Here is a 22,241-nt window from a genome sequence, read left to right on the forward strand (position 1 = left end):
CAGAGGCACATGTGAACTCGTTGTACAGAAAAGAAACTTCCTTCGCTGTTACAGTATGTCTTTACCTTTTTGAGCACCTTGAAAATGGAATTGGTGCTTGCTTTTTACAAACGAGTGCAGGAACGTTAACAAAAAGTATGCATTTCCAAACGTCAGCTTTGTGGTTTCTTCCCTGGCGGTAATCTAGAGCTCCATCGAGCGAGCGTGCATGGTTGTTTCTCCAGAGAAGCACCTCGAGATCACACGGCAGTTTACTGTTTCTGCAGTATTTCTGTAATAACTGTGGAGGATTCTGAACAGTCAAGAACGTCGGGGTTTTAAATACTGAAGGGCGGATTACCCAATGTGTCAGCTAGTGAAATGTAAAACTTCCCTAAGAGAAGTGGGATGTGGGTATGCAGGTTTATGCCAGGCACTTGTATGTTGGTATTGTCACTGCACGGAGAAATTTTCCTTCTCGTTTTCCTTTAATAGGAAATTAAAAATTGCAAAGAGCTGCATTGAGAGCTCCGATAGATCTGCCATGCAATCCTGATAGAGGATGAAAACAAAAATGAGACTACTGAATACTCCTTTCAGTAGCAGATTATCGTGTAGACTGAGTAACTGATTAAAATGATGATAAAGGGAAATACCTTAAATACATAGATATGAGATTTCAGTGGAAATGGTTGCTAGTGTATTTTACTGGTAGAAAATTTGTGATACAGTTGTGATTTGTGTCTATGGAGTTAATGTATCCTTATAATAAGTAAAATGAGGTTTATGGTGAAAATGTGTTGTTAACATCTGCAGCCGTGCTTTAGGCTCTTGAAGGCATACCGTGTGCTTAGGAGGCATTGCTTCCCTGGCTAAAAGAACTCACCAGCAGAAAGTGAGTCCGAGTTACAGTTTTGATACATGTTTCTTGCCACAGACGAGGAGCTTTGTGGTAAATGCAGTTTGGATTCAGCATTTCAAAATGGGCGAATAACAAAATTTGGGGATACAGTTACATCACGGCGCTTGTAGGCGATTACTACAACTTTTTATAACTCTATGCAGGATAAGTAAATCCCGGTTCTAAGCAGAAATAGAATCCTAGTAATAACAGATTATGGGGCACTTTGGGGGCATCAGGATGCAGAAACATGTTGATTACTTGGTTCCCCTGCCATAGTCCTGAAATACCTGTGTCGGGGCAGTGGCCACAGCAGTTATAAATGTCTCCAGCTGAGCTTGGTGGGAGTCCTGAGACAGACAGTGATTGCATGGACAAACACTTAGAGGATTAGTGTTAGAGTTGGACATCTTAACGGAGTGGGACAAAATGTAGAGAAATACTTTTATGATGTTGCTTATGTATTTATTCCATTTATACTAACTTTGTAGAATGAAACGTGGCTACAGAGAAACTGGTTGGGGCTCGCTGCAGAGAAGCAAGGCCAATAACCTCCTGTTTGCTGGCTGCTGGTGCTGCAGGCAGCTTCTCTCTGGGCCTGTCTCTTGCCAGCAGAGGAGGAGATTGGGGACTGTATTTCTTTGCCTCCGTTGCACCTTTTCAGACAAAGAGGTGATGAATGTAATTTCCTATTGCCTCTCTTCCCTTCTAGTGATAGTGATGCATTGCTGAGGATATGAAAGTATGAAAGGTATATTGTGTATACCTTTCCCTCCGTCACACTTCCAGATTCATGTTTTCTATATATCCTTTCTCTTATCCCCTCTCTCCTTCCAGAGTGTCCGCAGCGTAGTATATTGTTCTTGCCTCTGGCTTTGCCTCTCTTCAGCTCAATTCTTTTCTTGCTCCAGTTGCACTTGCATGTCTGGGGAAGAGGGGTGAGAAAAGCAAAGAGTAGGGGAGGTGTGAGTAGATCCTTGGCGCTGTAGTTTTGTTGGCTTATATATATTCTTGATTTTTTTCACCTTTTGGAAATGTGGGTGGGGGACCAGAGACTTTTATAAACTTAAAAATGGCCAAGAAACTCCCATTTTTATTTAGAATCATTTTCCCGAGTGGAGTGCCACGGGACTCTCTTGAGAGATGCCAGCCGCCTGCTGGCAGGGGGTGCCTTGGGCTAAGGAGGCAGAAGGGCTAGCGTGAAGCTCCCTCTTATCAAAAGGGAAGGAAGAGGCGGTGTGTTAAACCTGGCAGTTGTTGGTGTGGTGTAGATTTGCAGGCAGCCTGCCGGCTAGGTAGTTATCCAGGTGCCCATCTTATAGGGGAACAAAATGGCACCTTAAAAGAAAACAATAATGAAATGTACCCACAGAGTTTCGTAATTGCTTCAGCTCAATTTGCGGGTGGGTGCCCAAAGGGGGGATCCCACCAGTGTCTCCTTGCTGCCAGCTGTGTTTTCTCACCTCCGTTTTGCAGTGGGACCAGCACTTCAAAGTGAGCCCCAACTGGGAACTGATTTAACTGAAAGAAGGTGGCCTGTGAGTTTTAGCAGGATCGCTTTCCTGCCGGGCTCGCTGTGCAGCTGTGCGGTGCTGACCGGTTTCCGGCACAGCGAGGGTGACGGAGGCGCAGTGGGCAGGGATGGCCCTGGCGGTGCCTAATGGAGGTGGTGAAGCTGCTGCTGGGAAATCTACGGTAGCTGCGTTCAAGGAAGACAAGTTTGCTTTGAGTTGATTGTGGTTACAGTGGATGGCAGATTGACCCCTTAGTTTTAGATTTTTTTTTTTTTTTTTTTTTTTATACAGCATGAAAGAAACCTTTTAACGTTTGCTTTTGAGGATTGCTTTTAATGACTCCTGTGCTTAAGAGCATAAGACTTTCTTGTCTCCTCTCTTCCCACTGCCTCCCTCCCACCCCCAATAAATTTGTTGGAATGGATCAAAGCAGAAACTCTGGAGAGAGAGTTCTTTAGTTATCCAGGGCTTAAGCAATGTGAGCTTCCCAAATTGCTTGTTCAGTCTGCCTTGAATTGATGGGACTTCAGGGCAAGGAGAAAGAAATGAGAAGGATAACAGTCTGGCTTGTTCTCGCTTCTTATTCCAAAATGCGTTCCAAATCCTGACTCATTTTTTGCACGGACAATTGAAAAATGGCTATTCCTGGCCAGAAAGTTTGTTACCAGTTTTGAATCCGTGGAACTAAAGATTGTAGGCTCTGAATTCTTCCTGGAGTCAGGTCACCACTCGCACACCTTTGAGCCTTGGTTCCTGTTAGCTTCTCATTTGAACCTTTTTGATCTCCAAGATGTGGAGAATGATACTGAGACACGTTCTCTATTTTTGTTACTCTCTAAAGGACTCTCCAAAACACTTCTGTCTATATAGTATTACATCTCTCTCCTTTTACTTAGTGGCTACTTTAAGGAATGGTTGCCAGGCTTGGGAAGAGTCTGTCCCTCTGTGCGTTATGCCCAACTTGGAGATCTCGAACCTGAGTAAATACTACTTATCCTTTTAATATGTGCTTGCTTGCAAAAATAATGCATTGGCTATTAGAGTTTTTCCAGTAATTGTGGTCTCTTGTGAGATTAAGACACATATTGTGAAAAATCTTCCATTAATGCTTGTTGGTTGTAATCCTTTATCTATTGTTATGTTTAAATAAACATGTCATGTAAGTGGTTCAGATCAAGTAAGGGAGAACAAACTAGTGATTTTCAAATGGTTTTGATTTGGGGCTTGTCAGCCATGACATAACTTGAAGACTTAATATCTAGTTTAATATCAGGTCTTATATAGAGGGCTGGATATTTTACTGTTCTACTATTGGAATTGCGTCGAACTGAACCTGTTCATAAATACTGGACAAGACCTTGCGCTTTTGGACCTCAGTACACTGTATCATCTATCCACTGGGTTAAACCAGTTTAGTTGCATGCTTGCATTTTTCCTTGTCTGTGTCTGTATGTATAAAAATGTTTTGTAGTGAGAAATGTCCCAGGAGTTCAGAAAGGAGCAGGAAGGAGTTCGCAGCGAATGTACCGGGTATCAGTACTGGTGCTGGTATCGGTGAAGCAGTCAGGGCAAGAAGGAAACTATTCTTCATTTGCCACCCAACTCTTCTGTTCATAATAGTACAGAATAGGATCTTTGCTTGAATCAGTTCTTCTTTTTCTTTCCTGTCTCTAAACTTGGAAGTAAAGGTCTTTAAAAATCTACTTTTCCAGTTTTAAGGCTCACTGCTAGCGCTCTATAGCGTACAACAAGCATTTGATTCTTTGGTCTACTTAAATTCCCTCTTATTTCATGATTTGTTTTTTCTTTGCTTTGCTTTAAATGTGTGCTTCCTTTTTAAATATAGTTTTCCAAGTTGCCGGCCGTACCAGATTGTTTATATTTTTTAAAAGCCTTCTGCTTAGCCGTTATATTGCTCTTTATAGTACTGCTTAACCACATTGGTTTCTGTTGCTCTTTTTTCTTGCATAAACTTAGCTGGGATGAATTTCAAATGTGGTTTATCCAACTGTTAAGTATTTCCCACTTTTCTGCAATAGATTTCACATATGTTACAGAATTCCAAACCAAGATCTGGTGGACATATTGCCCTATTTTTTTTCCTCAAAGTCAGAAATACCGGGTTTTTTAAGCATTACAGTGGCAATATTTAGGTCACTGGCTCCAGCATGCTGCCTAGCCTAGAATCCATTTGTCATATTTAGCTCATTTCCGAGGATTAAGATAACTGTGGTCTATATATTTATTAGAAAAACCTTTGCATATCTCTTAATTTTGTGGTAATAAAACCCTGATCCTTTTGAGTGGGAAACTGCAGAAGGAATCTTTTTTTCCTCCTTTCTCCGGAGGTCAGACTTAGTGTCATGTAACCCACATGCACATCCATCCCGGCACAGAAACAACTGAAAGTTACAGCGTTTACCCATGCAAAAACATAACTAACTGTTTGGAACTAGACTTCTTTCCAGATACTCTGTGAAAAAAGTTCTGGGACTGCAGTACCTTTTACCTGCTAGTCCTGTACGTGCTTTTTTAAAAACTTGCAGAACAGGGGCTTTAGCAGGTGTCCCATGGACATCTGGTGTCTGTGGGCTACTTGTAAGAAATCTGTAAAAGTATCTATTAGGAGCAAGTGGATTGTTTTCCTGTTTTCTTCCCCTATACCGGGGTGCATGTGTTGGCTGACTACTGGAGAGCTGGAGTTAAACCTGACAGGAGGTCCCGGGTTTGGGTTTTCAGTGTCGTCCTTTGCAGATTTTTGTGTTAGAAGCACATGCCAGCGATGCCGGTTTTATTGGGGACATGACTGGGGTTTCGAGTGCAGGTCTGGGGTGCACGGGCGGGGTAACGGCATGAAGATAGCCCGGGAGAAGACCTGCGTTATGTCTTTCTCTAGCAAGTTGTTGGTCTCGCTTTTCAATTTCCTTATCCAAAGCCTCTTTTTTTTTTAACTTCAAATGAATAAGGGGGAAAACAGTGCCAAATGTTTCTCATTGATTCTTGGTTATAACTCCCACTGATCTGGGGAATGATGTACCTAGTTGAGTGGAGGATTTAGCTTTTATTGTTTTCCTGTTATAAGGAAATACTGCAAAAAGGGAACAAGCTGGCACTGAAGATTGCCTGTTGTTGCTTCGCGCGCTGAGAAGTGACCCGTTCAATCTATTATGGTGACGTTTGGAAGCACAGTACTGAGTAAAGAAGAAATTGGGATAACGCACTGAAGTTGCTTAGATAAAGCTAGGCTGCAGTCAGTGAGCTGAGTTTGTAGTTCTGCCTAGCAGAAGCCATTGGAAGTTAATCTGGCATTCATCAGACGATTAAAAATACATACTTTTGTGGGAAGAAACTGTAAGTGGAGAGATCTACTAATAATATCTAGGGCAACAGATTCTAATAAGAGGAAAAGATAATTTAGTATTCAAACAGGGAAAGATGTAAATAGAAGAAGCATTGGAATATCAGTATAGAATTATATACAATATGTAATTTAAAATTGAGAGTGACCGAAGTATAGCCAGTGTAGGTTGAACCAGTATTTGAGTTGGTCATGGTTTTTCTTTCTCAGAGTAACTCAGAAAGTAAGAAGCCAGTATCTTCAGAAGGTAGTCAGGTAAAAATAGACCTGGCTTGAACTTGTTGGAGCTCTGTAACCTTCATTGGATCTGAGGATCATAGGGAGATGTCTCTTGCATGCCACTGCTGCCGTCCTGTGTTAACGTTGCGGTAAAGCCATGAATGCTTTTGAGAAAAATGGTGATAATTTGGTCTCAAGATGGAATCGAAACGGTTGTCCACTTCATTTAATGGCTCTCAGAAGGTGTGATTTCTGGAAGCTTGGTGCTTTGTATTGCTTTATAATCCAGGCATCTCCATATTCTCAACAAGATGATGTATGCATAAGCATATTTTTATTTCTGTGATGAACAGGGCTCTAACTGTAGTTGCTTTTCTTTTTTTTTTTTCTTTTTCTTGACAGAGGGAGCTTGATGCCACAGCAACAATATTGGCTAACCGGCAAGATGAAAGTGAGCAGTCTAGGAAAAAACTTATTGAGCAAAGTCGCGAGTTCAAGAAAAACACTCCAGAGGTGAGAAGAAAAGCTTTTTCAGTCCTTTGAGTTTCTTGAAATAGTTTATGTTACTAGGCCCATTTAAGTTTTTACTTAATGGTTTGTTTCCATGATTTTCTTGTACATACTGCTAAATCCACTATCTTAACCACAACTGCTTATCTTTGGCTTCTCTCCCCAGAAAGCTTTTGCATTCTGTAATTGATAAAATATGAGCTGACTATTTAGGAGGAGGTATGAACATTAGACTTCAAAGAGGTTGATCTAAATTTCATAATAATCTAAAACCTGGAGAACAGCAAAGAATTTTTGTTTAGTAATCCAAATGCTCTTTCTACTTGCACGTAGGAACTGACATTTCACTGCCTAAATAAATACATCAAGGGCATAACTTCAAAAATGCTCATTTTTCCACCAAAAATCAAATTAAGTTTTCCTGTTGATTCTACTGGTAATGCAACAAGGTCAGTGCTGAGCTCTTTAGAAAACTCCTCTTGGAGGACGTGCATCACATGCTACCAGGTGGCATGTGCAAGGTGTCAGAACCAATGCTAGTCAAGCTCCGGAAAGGTGAATTTTGCATATAGGAAGCTGATAGTATTTAAAAATTTACATGCTCATGGTAGGATATGCAGCATGTGCATCTCTGCACATGCATGCCTAATTATATAGGAAATAAATATGAACTCATTTTATTAACCGTAATGAATGCCCAGCAATGCTTTTTTTTCTTTTTCCTCCTCTCTTTTTTTTTCCCCTGATGATTGCCAGCAATCTGTTCATCTAGGAATGTTCTGTGGTTTCCAAAGCCCCTTCCAGATAACTGATACACAAGTATCATTTCCTTCCAAGTATCTTCCTGGGAGAGAAGCAGTAGGCAGCTTTTCTAACCTTTATTGCTGCTTCTCAAGTAGCAGATGCTGCTCTGCTTCCTGTTGGTGCAGCAGGAGAGATGCTGGCGGAAGTGGGATTGTTTAACCGATGCCTGAGGAGGCTCCCTGGGACAGAAGTCAGTTCTATTGGTTTGAAAAAGAGACAATTTGGGGACTGCACCTGGAAAGAACAGGAACAGCTTTAAAAAAGGCATAAAGGAAAATGGAGAGCAAATGTAGCGGCTCTAGGAGGGTGAGGAATTGATTCCCTTGGCAAAAGAAAGCAAACCATGGGGAGGGAGAGAACCAAAAGAACACGGAAGGTAGAAGAAATTGTACAAAATGCAGGAAGTAAATAGATTCCTGGGGACACATTTTCAAATTGCTTGTTAGAAACTTTAAGTTCATTCTGAAAAACTCATTTGAGCTTTTCTCTCCTTTCCTTCTATAAGGAAAATGATGGGTTCTTCAGAATGCGAATGTAACTGCCTGCTCCTAGCTGATAGCATATTTACAGATTTGTTTCAGGATGATTTCTTTACTTCGTGACAACTTTATTTTTATGGAACAGAAGGTTACTGGGGGGGAAAAAATACCCAACACGTACTTTTAAGTGCACTGTGAGAGGACCTTGGTAAACTCAGTGGGAGTTGATACGCAAAAGAAAATTATATACTCTGTATAGTTCCTTCAGCAGATACAGTAGGAAAACAATATGCAATTTGTTCTCTCCAGTGAATAAGCAAGATAGGGAAGTAAGTGAATGGCCCCCACTGTTAAATCATTTGGTGATTAGGTTTAAAAAATATTTTTATAAAATACAGTTCTGAAGCTTTCCATACAGTATTTTGGAAGAAAATAGAGGTGTTGTATTCATTCAGAGTCTACGTTCAAAACAATGGCTCAAAATATCCCTAGCATTTAGGGAAATTGGATCTGTACTAGATTCTACATCTTGATCTTGTCCCGAGACTGCTATGAAATCACATTCCTTTATGAGCTTGCATGGATTTTTGGTATTCTTTCTCCCTCTTTCCTCTCTTGGCTGGGGTGTGCATTCTGCAGCTCTGTTTCTGAGCAGCAACACAATCTAATTCCTCTCCTACTTTCTTTGGCAGAATTAAAAAATTAAAATAGGATCAAAAAAAAAAAGAAAAAGAAGGAAGTATCTTAATGGTAAGAGTAACCAAGAGTAACAGACTTGATACGCAGTTGTTGCTCCCAGAGACGTGGAGGAAGTAGCTCAGACATGCAAGATCTGATAGGGCCGCCCTCTCCTGTCTAAGGTGATGGGTGCGGTAGAAGTGGGTGTGAATAAAACTGAAGTACCACGAGAATGAGTGGGACAGTGTCAAACTCTACTTGCTGGAAAACTTCACTAGGATTCCTCTTTACACAAAAGCTACAGATTGTGCACCTCTGTGTTTGTCTGCAGCTGTTTTCTGCCCTCCTAAATAGAAAGGGAAGTCTGCGAATAATTCTTGACACTTAGGCAACTTTGGAGGACAGGAGAAAATTAGAAGGCAGGACTATAACAACTCCACCAGTTTTTTTCCAAAACTGCAGATTTGTCTGAAAACCTATCTAGTATGGTGAAAACATCCTTGAGGTGGACACGTAACCATTGTGAGCACTGGCGTTTCCAAACCGATCCATTTATGTTACTAAAACTTGAAACACACTCTTGTTAACATTGAAGAAAGAGGTCTGTAATAGAAAACGAGCGTGCGTGCAGAATCATTCTGTAGATAAAGAAGTAACCCAGTACGCAATTTAAGCTAAATCTCCAAGCTGAAGGAGCATCTTTCTTGGCATAACAAATACGGATGGAATTGTTAAATGTAATGATATGTTTCAGAATTCTACTTTCTGTCTCGTTTCTTGTTTTGTATGCGTTGCTGTCGGTGCAGGAGTGGTTTAGTCTGTTAGAGCATCTCTTTCCCTCAGCTGTGTTCCCTCCCCATAAATCACGAGACAAGTGTCAATTGCCTTAAGTTTCCTATCCATTGCTGTCGGGGATGTCCTTGGACTTTCCCTGATATCTGCTATAAGCAATCTGGTGTTTAGCAGGAAAAGAGTCTGAAAAACTACTGATGAAACTGAGGATATTTATGCTTCTGTTTCTGAAGACCAATTTTAAAAGATGTGACAGGTCTATTTGGGTCATTTCTGCTTTCTTCGCCAATTGTCAAATTGCTGAAAAAGATACAGTAATATTTTCATGGTTATATGGATGACTATGGAGCTTGATACTTAAATATTAGAGTACTATTTCTGATTCAGCATACTGGGAGACAAATTTTGGAAGAAGCATCTTGTAGGTGGGGAATTTGGGGAACAGAGAATTAGGCATTGGTTTTAAATGCAGGAACTTTTAAAGAAAGATTTCTTAATTCCTGTTACTCCACAAATACTTTTTACCCCCTCACAGCTTTTAAGAGGTCATATCAGACCTGCTTCCTGGAGAAGTGTTTGGGGTATTTTCAGGCTCAATTTGTTTTATCGTGAGCCAGCTACTGAGGAAGGCTAATAGCTAGTCATGAGATCACTTGAAACATCAATTTTACTTAACAGCTATTTGGAAGACATCTCAAAATATTTCATGTGAATTGCCACCCTGCATGACATTATTTTCTTATAGTGATAATTCCTGACCTATTGTGAGTAATTGCAGAATATTGTAGGGAATGAGATTAATGCAGCCTTCTCTCCAATATGATACTTTTCATGTATTTTTATTTTGAAATTCTTGATCTCATTCATGATGTCCTCCTATGCCGATTCTGGTGTGAATACACAAAAAGTGTTTGAGTAATCATCTTTGAGGGTGGTTTTTTTTTTTTTTTAGTCTCTCTAAATAATTCTGGTTGCACAGATTAATAATTTTTGGCACAAAGCAAAGGTACTTCCTAATGCTGATAATTTTCTCTTGGTTTCTACACGAATTTCTAGTTGAGTAACTACTTTTGCTTACCTCTTTCTGTTTTAAATGTTGGAAAGGTTATCTACTGCTTCAGTCAGTGTGTACGTTTAAGCTAGTTCACAACAACAGTGAAAAATATCAAAAAAACAAATAACTGAGTAAGCCTAGACTCTGCAAATAAGTGCTATTTGTTAAATGCTCTGGGGATGGGAGATGATAATATTTAACCCAGTTTAACCTCTCAGTCTCCATTGCTTTCCTTCCATCTCTCTATCTTCAAATGTCTGGAAGAGAAAATAAGCTTTACGGGTCCAAAAGACTGGTAACGATGTTCGAGTTTCCCTTATGGTTTCTGTTGGATGCTGTATAACTACCAAGCTGAAATCATTACGTGACAAGGCACATTTGATTTTGGTTTCCACAACAAAGTGTAGGACAGTGAGGACAACAGTGCATTGCAGATACAACCCCCTTTTTTTAGTTCTTTGAATAAAAGATTATTTTTCCCTTGCTGAAGTACGTCTTGCAGTTATCAGATTTGCAGTGACCGGGCCTGGGTATTGGCATGTATGCTGATGAAATGTGGGGAAACAATTTGAAAGTGGAGCAGGCGGTTCCTTCCAGCTTTAGACCTGGAAAACAGCAGACTCGGGAGTCCTTGAGGACTGGATAAGGATGAACAAAGTTCTGCATCAACCTTTGTAAGAGGAGATCATGAAGATTAGCTGACATTATTTGCCTGATTACACTTCATGTGAAGAAATTAAAATCAGAAAGTTATTTTTTACTTGTTCAAAGCATCTTGTAAACACCTGAAAAAACAGTTTAGCCTGTTTTTTATTCAGATTGTAATTGAAAACAGTTTTAGCGTTGATGATTTAGCCACGTAAGCTAGAGAGTTGCTGAACTATGTTCCTTCAAGTACACGGCCTCTGGAGAGGCTAGGCTTGTTTGCCCGAGTTTCTGCTTCGCAGCTGAAAGTTTATGTATTTATTATTACGCATTGTTATGTATTTTAAGTTTCTACATTTCGTAAGATGTTGTAGTAAGCTGTTTGCTGTTTAGGGGTTATCATCAGGCTTACCAGATACACTGAGCGCAAGAAAAAAGATGAGCCTGAGAGGTCTGGGCCAGCTGTTTGGGGGAAATAAAATAAAATACTAGTTTTCTGCTAGGAGAGCACGAGCGCTATGAAATCGGTCAGACTTGGCGGCCTGCGCACGGCCCCCTCCTGGGTATCGGCGCGCGCTCGGCAGGCTCGGGCTTTGGTCACTGGGCTTTTCCGATGAGAAGTTGAACCGCTGGTTCCCTGCGGCTCCTTCCACTGCTTCCAGGTTCCAGTGTACTCTTACCGGGGAGATTCGGGAAGTCACGATTACCTTTAAATGCTAAAAGTGACATCTGTGTTTTGTAAAGCCAATTCCAGGTTGGATCGACAGAATTGTGGAAGGACACAGGGGAACCTTTAAAAGTAGGCGGCATAAGTACATTCTCCAAGGAAATAGCTTCAAAGCGGTCCGGAAAATGGAATAGCGGAAGGTGCCAGAAAGCAAAATAAATGAGCCTGTGAACAGTGTCTTAACGCTAACTGATCGCAGTGGCTCCTGCTGACCCCGGACGCTCGTGTGAGTAAGGACGAGCGCTGGCGTGGGACGCTGCCGTTGCCGCTGAAAACCTGCGGTGCCGCTCGGCACTGGGCCGTCCCCGTCAGCCGGGGCGCGCGCTGGTGGCGCTTCCGCAGAGCCGCTGCCGCCAGGGAGAAAGCAGGACGGGCTTATGGAATTTTCTGTTACAGAAGTAGTAGTTTTCTTCATGACATTACATATTAGAGGGATGTATTCTTTAGTTTCATGCCTCTTTTTTTTTTTTTTTTTTTTTCAAAAAACAACATTAAAGTTACAATCGTAACTTAGTAAAGGAAATGAACACAGTTATTAAGTGAAGGCTCAGGTTTTTTAAAATATAAAATTCTTAAACTCTTACTCTCCAGTGTTTCTGGATCAGTCTATTGAATTGCCCAGTCTCTACAGCAAAAGATAATCAACTTAAGGTAAATAAATAAATAAATAGAATATTAAATCAATTAGTTGAATTAGTTATTGTAGGGTCTTCTAGTTGTTGGGTAGTGAATTGTAGCTGATTCCTAACACCGCTCCGCAGTCAGCTTCGGTCTGGTGTGTGCAGCAAAGTGCAAATAATAACGTGCCTGGAAGAACTACAGAAAATGCCCAGCCTGGGTCTGGAAGCAGTGGATGCTCTCGGTTTCCGTGTACATAGGGGTGACTATTGATTTGCTGCCATCTAGAGCTGGGTTGTTCTACTCCTTTTTTTTTTTCATTTCCCCAATGTGCCTGAGAATACGCGGCGCGTGGATGGGCTTTCCTCCCCTTGCCCCGCAGCACCAGCAGTCCTGATTTTGGGGGTTTTTGTTTTGTTTTTGTTTTTAATTTGGATCCTGAATATGGATGAAGTTAATCATGTTATGTAAAAGTTAGCTAGTGTAGTATATAGCTAAATACAGTTACCAAGACTTGTAAATAGCAAATGTCTCGGTCCATGGCATGGAGTAAATAAAGAAGGAAAAAAAAAGCAAAAAGAAAAAAAAAGCACGTTTCTTACTTAAAGTATTACTTAAAGTATTGAGAGAAAAAGATGAGGACAAGAGATGCTGCTTAAGTTCTCCCTTTTTTTTCTCTTTCCCTTTCTTTTCTCTTGCCATGACTTTGAAAAGGAGAGTTTATGAGCTTTTGGTAGGAAGAAACGAATTTGCAGATAAGTAGTTTGTTCAAAAAGAGACTTTTTTGTTAATTTTCCATTACTCAAATGTAATTTTCAGGATTTTTTAAATTCTATTATTAAATTCTCTGTTTTGTATTTATAAGAGTCTTTATGTATTTCAAACCTTAGTAGGATGTTAAAAACATAAGATACTTTCTGTATTGCTTTAAAATATAATAATTTCCTTCTATAAAAATCAAAATTATGACTTACCTTGCAGGTTTGAAACTAATACGAATACCTCTCCTTTAGCATAATGGTATTTAGCTGCCATATCCTCCATCTAATTTTTTTTTTAATCGGATATTACCATTTTCTGAAGAGTTCTGTTTGCAATATAGATGATGTTTATGATCATTTGTGCTCCATGGGCTTGTTTTTACAAAAGCTAAATGACATAGTATATTACTATTCTGTAACTTTTTGCAGTAAACTAGTGTAATGTAGCTCCATGTCTTAAAATGTCATTTAAAAACTAGTCTTATGGAGTCAGTTAGTTCCTATCTAACCTTATCCTGGAGGTCCATTATTCAACAGTTCTTAATAATTTCGTTGTCATTATTTAATATGTGCTTGACTTCTGTATATACTAATTGTTAATGGGGAAAACATCAGTGTTTCTGACATGCCTTTTCCATATTATGATCTCTTGCTGCCTCTTCACTTTATTGGAAGTGAGGGGACAATAAAAGAATTATAATTCACAGTTGTATTTTTCTAGGATTCTCGTAAAACCGACCTCCATTTTTCTGCGCATTGACTATTCTCACCACTATAATTGCTAGACTTTATTAAAAGAAAAAAAATCGTCTTTGTCACCCACGGCAAGCTAAGCCAGAGTCTCTGGCAGATGGTGTTTCCCCTGCTGTTTGCTGTGCACACATTACTTAATGCCAGCAGTGAGTCTTGCTGCAGCTCGGTATTTTGGAGAACAGCATATCCAAGCCAGAAATAAACATTTTTAGCACATGTAAGCCCTTATTTGTTATCTTTTGTCTGTCTTGCATACCTGCTAAATTTTCAGAGTGTTACACTTAGCTTTAAGAAGGATTGTTGCAGTACAGTTGTGAATATTTTTTTTTCCCTTCATAAGCCTGGGGTCAGTTTGTTCACTGAACCATTCAACTAGTGTCCTGGGTTCAGTGAATTTGCTCCATCTTCAGCGCTGGTTTCTTGTCCAAAAGCAGGCGATTTCACCTTTTGCAGGAGGGAGAAGATGGCAGCAAAGGTTCTAGCTAGGCAGCTGGGGCAGGTCGTTGCAGAATTATTCTGAGGTAGCAGGACTTTGAGAAGATGCTTGTACAGAATACACTTTTTTTTTTTTTTTTTTTTTTTTTTTTGAGATTATTGATGTGCAGGGTTTCCAGTATAACTGGGTACCTGAACAGCAGCGTTTGTAAAGCTCTGAGGTCTGGCAGAATAATTCCCTTTAGCCACAGAAGTAAGGAGCACAGATTGTTATGTTACTAGGCAGAAAAGTTTCATTTGGAACGTGTTTTTCTGAACCCATGTGATATAGGATACTTTGAGTTACTGTCCCTGTCTGCACTTTTTTCTCTAAAAACATTTGTAAATCAATTTTCTACAATATGCGCCCTTCAAAAACCTCTCTTTAAAACTGAAAGTATATATGTTATTTTATTGTAGAGTTGAAAAATATTCAAGAAGGAGGTACCTCTGCTATAATTGAACGTGTTAGAGTGGGTCAAGAAATTAATTGCTCTAAAGTCACTTGCTCTTAGTAATTTATATTTGTTCTGTTTAAGCATTTTTCTGCTTAAACATGCTTGACAGGTGAAGAATGTATTTTTCTTCTAGCAACATCAGTTGCAGGTATTAGATTTCAGTAGTGTCAAGAGTGCTGTATATTCCATTACAGTAAAGGGGAATAGTGGATTTTTTTTTTTTTTGTCATTACTGTGGTTTACAAAGGAACACACTTGTAAGCAGATATTTAGAGATTCCTCTCTTGAAACAATTTAAGACCAAAATTTTCTTTTTCCTTGCCTCGTACTTGCTGTTGCTTGAACTTGCTACGAGTGACCCATTTGGACCATGGCCAGAAGGAGCGATCGGGGTAGGGGAGGTTGGGGAGTGGGGGTTTAAGAGGAGTACGTTTGCAAGGTCAGAGCTTGAAGGTGAAGAAAAAAGCCCTCCGTCTTACAGGGCGTTTGTCATCTTTCCTCCTGAAGAATGGCTGTAGTTTAAAGAAATGTGCATTAAGAAGAGTAACATGATTAAATGAGTGCATCACTGACTGTCGCTTTTAAGGGAAAATGTTTGGATTCACTTAGTTGAAATAGCTGAGATTTTTCTCATTGCTGTACTGACGATTAACAGCCATTCTTATGCCCTGTGTTATGCTATTTATAAAGGTAAGTGTAAGACTGGGAATGTATATATAGATCACACAAAAATAAGGCTGAGAACTCTTAAAGCGAGTCTGGAGTTCAGTTCCTAAATTTGATTTGAGCCATTTAAATATTCAGTTGACTTTTTTTAAGATTCAACATACAAAAATAACAGGCAAGCACGATGCCTGAGCTTCCTTCCTCGCTATATTTACAAGACGAAGAAATAATTAAACCTCTTCAATTAGTGCTTTTCCTTTTCACTTTGTGAACAAATGTGCTGTAAATCTCCTCCGGTTCATCCACTGGACCACCTCAAAGTCATTCAGGTGTAATTAAAGGAACATGTTGTTCTCATTAAAATTATTATGTTGTCATGAATTTTTCCTTTAATAATAGTTGCCAGTTACAGGAGATTCTTTTCATTGTTCTGACAGTGCATAAGTGAAAAGTTGGATCTGCTTGAAACGAGAGCAGAAACGATTAATATGTTAAGGGGAAATGCTCACAAACAGCATGACTAGGTTACAGATTATACTTGTAAGCTCTTCCGTTTAATAAACTCTCTGCAGGATTGCTCTCTTATGGTCAGTTTTGGATGAAATGTTGGGGCAAAAGTTTAGGAGGAGAAATATTTGTAATATGCTGTTAGAATGATTTTTGCTTCCACAAATTTTAAGTATGTTTTGCGCACTTAACAACAGCAACAAAAAAAAGCAGCTTCCTGGTAACCATTTTTAAGTAAATTAAATGACATATGAGAATTAGAGCAGTTGAGAGTAATTTTTATTTTAGAATTCTTTTTGCATTAACACATCTGCAGTGTTGATGAATATATGGAAAAATAAAATTGTGCTTCTATCCTGCCGTGTCTCCAGTGTGACAATAAATCAACTTTTTTTTCCTTTTAAAATGTCTGGCCTTGTAATTTATGTTTGCATAACCCATTACTAAATTCATAGTAGGTGTTTTAGTTGGCAGGCACAATTCCAGGGACTCAGTGAACCTGTTTTAATACTGAGCTTTTGTTACTGTTCATAATTATGTGTAGAAATATATATATTTTCTTAATTATATAAAAACTAGCTTGTTTTAGTTTTGGATCTCATCTTAGTTCCTAAACAGAAATTGTGTTTTAAATCTGTGGAATAATTAGCATATTTTAGACTTGAAAAAGAAATGGTTGTACCAGGTTTTTTTCCATTTAGAAGAAAAAGTAATCAAGAAGTACCAAAAAGTAAAGTTGTGATGTATCCCTGTTGCTGTTGTTAATTTTTTGAAGATTCTTTTATAGTCATGTTATAAATATTTAGGCCAGCATCAAGACAGTATGCAAATAAAAGAAGTTTTATTAATAACCATTATCTGGACTCTGTTAATAAATATGCATGACTCGCATAAGAATAAACCCACCCAATAAATATAAAAGCCATACAAAACCCTTTACATTTTTAATGGACTTGCAGATGGAATAATTTAATGCAACTGTAGTTAGTGAGATTCCAAGTCCTCTAACTCTATTTCTCATCTACTTGAAAGCTTTCATGTGAAATACATTGCTACCATTCATGCTTCCACCTTGTCTGTGTTTAAAAACCATAAAGTTGTGGTTTCACAATTTTTGAAGCACTAATACTTATTTATGGCTATATTTCTGCTTGTTTATAACTGCGGAGGTGGTTATTTATGTATTGAATATATAGCGGGGGGGGTTTTTTGTTTTTTTTTTTTTTGAAAAGTTATTCTTGGAAGCTGTAACACTATACCGATATTTAGCAGTTAAGATAGGGCTGAGTTTTTAGGAGGGTGCTACTGCTCGCAACTCGGAAGAGTGTGCGTAAATCAAATATTCCTACATATGCTGCTTAGGTTGTCCCTGACTCATGACCCCAGTACACTGAATTGAAAGTTAATTAAATGCTCGTGCTTTGGTAGTCTTGTACGCTTACCTTAATGCAGGAGTTGCACGTGTGCAACAGGCCTAATTTGGAGGATCTAACTAGTTCACCGATTATAACTCTTAGGATTAAAACTCTTAAGAATGAGCATGAGCATATGCACTTCTAATTAAAATTGGTTTTGTATCATTTCTTTTGATTCCCTGAAGTACAGTGAGCAATGAAACTATCACCTGACAGCTTCAGTTCATTTGCAAACAAACAAACAAAAAATCCAGTTGTTTAAATTGACTAATGTAGATATATCATCATCACATCTTGTGAAAACATCTGTTGTTTTTTCCCAAATATTTTGAGTTTGCTTCCTACTGGATAAATAACTGTGCTTTAAAGTATTATACAGCTTGTGTCCAATTCCTCAGCATCCTGCCCAGCAGAAATGGTAAATGTTCAGGTACTTGTCCTGTGATTACGTAGTTTGTCTGAATGCGGAGGGGGAAAAACCCAACCTTGTAATGAGCAGGATGTCGCTGAAGACATTGCTGTGTATAGAGCGAATGCTGATAAATGAACTGGTCTGAGAGAACAGAGACTTGTGCACGTTTTGGAGTTTTAAAAGCTCGTTTGAAACTATGATGCTTTTAGTTAATGAAAGATTGTGCTGGGAATGCTCTTTAAAAATGCCTAAATGCATTAAGACTTCTCAGCCGTGTTTGTCAGAAGTGATTTGAGCGCCGAGGAGCTGAACTCCCGTGCACTTTCGGTGCACTTTGGGGCATGTCTCTACCTGCAGTGTAACTTTGCTAAGTCTGCTGCTCTGGCCGTGGTCTCAAATGGGGCTTAATGTGTTCCCTTTGCTGTCACGAGTGTACAGCTTCCTTCCCAGCTAGCTCGCTGAGCACGGCTCCAGGGACCGTGCTGCATCCCAGGTTTTACGATCAGACAAATGAACCTGTCGCTGATTTACCCCCTTTGCCTCTAGCTCCTGCTGATGCACAGCTGAAGAACTTGAGCGGGGCAAATAATCGCCAGGTTGGTGGTGAAAATGAGCAGCTAGAGGTGGGCTTGGGATGGCAGTCATTTGCCCTGCATCACCAGCAGGAGCCGCGTTAGTTTATCGAGCGGTACCACAAATCGCAGCAGTGCCCTTCAGGATAGCGGATCGTGTGACGGTATTGAAACGCTCTCCCGTGCTCAGTGTGGGACTGCGCAGAGCTTCCTTTGGCCAGCCAAGCTGGAGAATTTAGATCAGATTTGCACATCCTTCTGGCACTTTGTAGCAATCAAAACCCTGGAACAGAGTCTTGCTTTTTGGCACAAAGCAATCGGAGTCGGTGCAGGGCTCGCTGCTTGGGAGTGGGCAAAGCCTTAGTGGCTTTCATGTTGCCGATATAGAGGCAAAAGCATTTCTAGCTGGAAAGGAAGAATTAACAACAAAGTTAAGCCTGTCTCTTTTGACAGGATTGCTCTCCTTGCCATCCTGCTCCGTTCAGCATATCGTGCCCCTCCGTGGGGACATCTCGTGCTACAGAGCAGGGGCTCCCGCGCCCTGCCAGCCTGCTCCCGGGGGACCCAGCCGCAGGTTCGGGTGGGGGAGACGCCTTGTACGTGGTGATGGGATCTGGAATACTAACACTCAGTTTAAAGTCCAGAGCTGAATGTGGATAATAGCATGCTGCAGCCATGCAGCAAATCCCTTCCAGGACAAGATATAATTTTAAAACGCTCTACCTTATTGCAAACATATTATTGCTTACAGTGTGCTTGGTTCATCCATGCAGTTAAAGCAAGGGCACCAGTAAAGGAAATGAAGTGATGCTTTGTTAGGAAAGGGAAGACATTTTTAGTCAGAAAAAAATCAGGTAACTGGTTGAAGTAGTTCTTTAATTAATGCTTGATAAAGCAATAAGCCTGTTTAAAAATGTGCTTTCAGTTACAGGGAGAGGAATATATTAAGCTCACCTATTGAGAGGATTATCTCTGCTAAACATACACATTTTACATGAGCCCAAAATAGATCCTTTAAAAATTAATACTAAAATAGGTTTGCGGACGATAGCGAGATTTACTTCAGACCTGTTTTGTGGTGTGCTCATCTTCTTTTTCAGGAATTATAAGCATTGAAGGAATGAAGTAAAAGCTACTGCTTGTCTTTGAAATGGATGCCTCTTTGATAAGTCTCTGATCTCTGTATCCGGAGTTGCAGCAGCAGATTCAAACACTGATTGTGAAATTGGGAGACTAAAATGTAGCCATGACAGCTTCAAACACTCTGTCTCTCTGTCAGATTCAATGCACAGGACATTGCCAGGAGTTAAAACGATGCGAAATTAAAGTAGCCTACTAAATTTACCTGCCGTGGAGACTCCACAAAAGAGCTGCCACTTCTAATCCTCCAATTCGTTTCAAATTATTATTTTTTCAAATTGGACTCCCTGATCTCTTCTGCTCAAGCTGTTGTACAGATTTGAAAAGCTGTCTCTTCTTGTCAGATCACTAGTTTAATAATAATATTATCTTACGTTTATATAGTCCTTTTCATCCCGCAGGTTCCTAAAGTGCTTTACAAGCTCTCTATATACAAAATCGTACAGCCACCTTGGGTGGCTGGTGCTAGTCATACGGTGGAGTGGCTGGTGGCTTGTTACCGCCGCCTTCCTCACTCAAATGAAAGGCTCGGAAGTGCCAGCTGCGTGAACGATCCCGGCGCTCTTCCCAGCGGGATCGCGCCTTTCTCTCTCGACTTTGGGAACGTGAGCCGTCAGAGGGACGTTGTGTCCGGTCCAGAAGTGAGGACATGGTAAAGAAAAAGCATCACTGCTGCTGTCTTGCAGCCCCCCTGCTATTTTTATTCTGTGATGTTTTTCACTGTACTTAATCTGAAAATACCCTCAGCCTCGCTTTGCAGCTCTGGGGAGCGAGAGGAGTGACTTCCCAGGACTCCTTTCAAAAATGTATGTTGGAAAAATGCAGGTAACTTGAATATAAAGAAGTTATGCTCATTTTAAAAAAAAATCCCAAACCCAAATATTCTTACTGGTCTGATTATGATGGAGACTGCTTGGACCAGTTAGTTCAAACCTGTCAATAGATGCATTATAGTGGTTTCTTTGAATCTTTGGAAGTTGGGGATGTTCATGCAGAATAAATTTCTTTCAAATTAGTTCTAACTCTTGAGGTAATCATTCCTGGGAGCAAAGCGCTATTGAAGTGGGATGTTTACTGCTCATTAGTGGAAGAGGAGCAAATGAATTGAGCCACTCTGCATGGGTTTCTGAAGGAAGAAAGGGCAAGAATATGTTCCCAGAGGGTTAGAAATTATTAATACCATGAGACCGTGATTGATCTAGCTTTTTTTTTTTTTTTCCTTGTTTTAGTACTTAATGTTATGTTTTTGTTCAGCTTCAAGTTTGCCTCTTCCTAGATTGCTGATGCTGAGACACAGCTATAGAAAACGAGGATCCTTTGTTTGGACACTTTGGAGCCGCTGACTGCCAACCCAATGTTTGAAGAACATGTGGCTCTTATGTGTCCCTCTGCAATTTGGTTCATGCCTGACCTCATACCTGTTTTTTAAAGTATCCTGAGTTTTGTGTTCTAGATACCGTTGGAGGTATTTACTGAGTCCAAATTCACGTTGGATAATCTTGCCTTCTTCCTTACCTACCTTTCGGGGGCAGGAGGGAAGCTAAAGAGGAAGGCTCCTCTTCTGCTTGAAGGGAAGGAGTTTTACTTCAGTAGTTCTTGAAAGTCAGGAAGAGGGAAAGATAGAGACCACACCTGGCCCCAGAAGCATTAAAAATGAAAAAAAAGAACCAAAAAAAAAAGTTTACATCCATGGCCAGTGATTACTGATGGGCTTATTCTGGCCCTGACTGTAAATTACTGAGATCCTACTTCTATCTGATAATGAAGCTTAATCTGAATCAGTTTTACTGTTTTGAGCCTATAGGGAACCTTCTAATTTCATGTCTTCACATTTTGTCTAGACACTGTTCTGGAAATCTTTATAGTAGTGCGGGCGATATGGGGAGACACTTCTGCATGGGGTAGAAGATGACAGGTTAGCCCTGCTGCAGGGCAGAACCCCTTCAGGTGCTTGCCGAACTAACACACACAACGTCTGTGTGTGGTTTTCCTGAGGGATTATTCCACGGCGGTGTTCAAATTCGGTGTGAGAAGACCCTACGTGGAACGGTACGTCAGTGGTGACATCTCAGAATATCAGCAATATACGGTGTATTCCTTGCACATACTGACTGCGGGGTGAACAGGATTCATACATTTTTCAGGTCGGTTACTACTGGATCTTACTCTCTCAGCTTAGTCTGCAGGTTTCTTAAAGGGATTACATTCCCAAGCCTGGGATTTAAAGCTAGTTTTAACGAGTTTGATGAGCCTCTGTAGCAGTCTTCCATAGAAGCCTGTCTGTCTAAATAGCGCTTCGACAGCAATTCCCTCTGCTTGGGAGCTTAGCAAGCTAATGCTTTGAGGGCTTCTTCCCCACTGCATGGTGGCACATAAAGACAAGCTCTACTGAACAGTAATATTCTTCACCAAAAAACAAGTATCTTCAGACTTAAAGTTGCAGTTCCTTAGTGTTAGAGCTGGCTTTGTTGTCAGCAGCAAAGCAGCATGAAGAGTTTGGCGGGTGAGCGGGGTGCCGCCGGGCGCTCAGCTGGCATCTCTAGGGTCTCTTTACCCTGAAAGTTCCTCACCACTCTTTTTTGGGGAGGATACGTCTTGCCGATGTCCCCAAAGTGATTAATTGACAAAAAAACCCAAAACTCCCCAAGATACTTACTGAAAAAAGTCTCCTATGAATTCTTATTGCTTATTTAAATTTCTCTTGCATTTCTTTGCCTGTGAGCTAGAGCAGAGGAGCTCAGATGCTGCGTGTGTGTGTACACAAACATGAAAGGATTCCTCTTATAGACAGAACTGGTACTGGTA

General features: G+C 40.2%; 1 protein-coding gene across 6 annotated transcripts in view; it reads left to right on the plus strand.

Moving 5' to 3' along the window:
* Window positions 1-22,241, plus strand: part of CUX1 (cut like homeobox 1) — a 280,556-nt gene that overhangs the window by 45,852 nt on the left and 212,463 nt on the right. For all 6 annotated transcript variants that reach the window (XM_067309899.1, XM_067309895.1, XM_067309896.1 and 3 more), the window contains exon 2: window positions 6,374-6,484. In XM_067309899.1, coding sequence (XP_067166000.1) covers window positions 6,374-6,484 — 111 coding nt within the window. The remainder of the gene's footprint in view (window positions 1-6,373; window positions 6,485-22,241) is intronic.

Source organism: Apteryx mantelli, chromosome 22 (genome assembly GCF_036417845.1).
Source record: "Apteryx mantelli isolate bAptMan1 chromosome 22, bAptMan1.hap1, whole genome shotgun sequence".
NCBI classification, from domain to species: Eukaryota; Metazoa; Chordata; class Aves; order Apterygiformes; family Apterygidae; genus Apteryx; species Apteryx mantelli.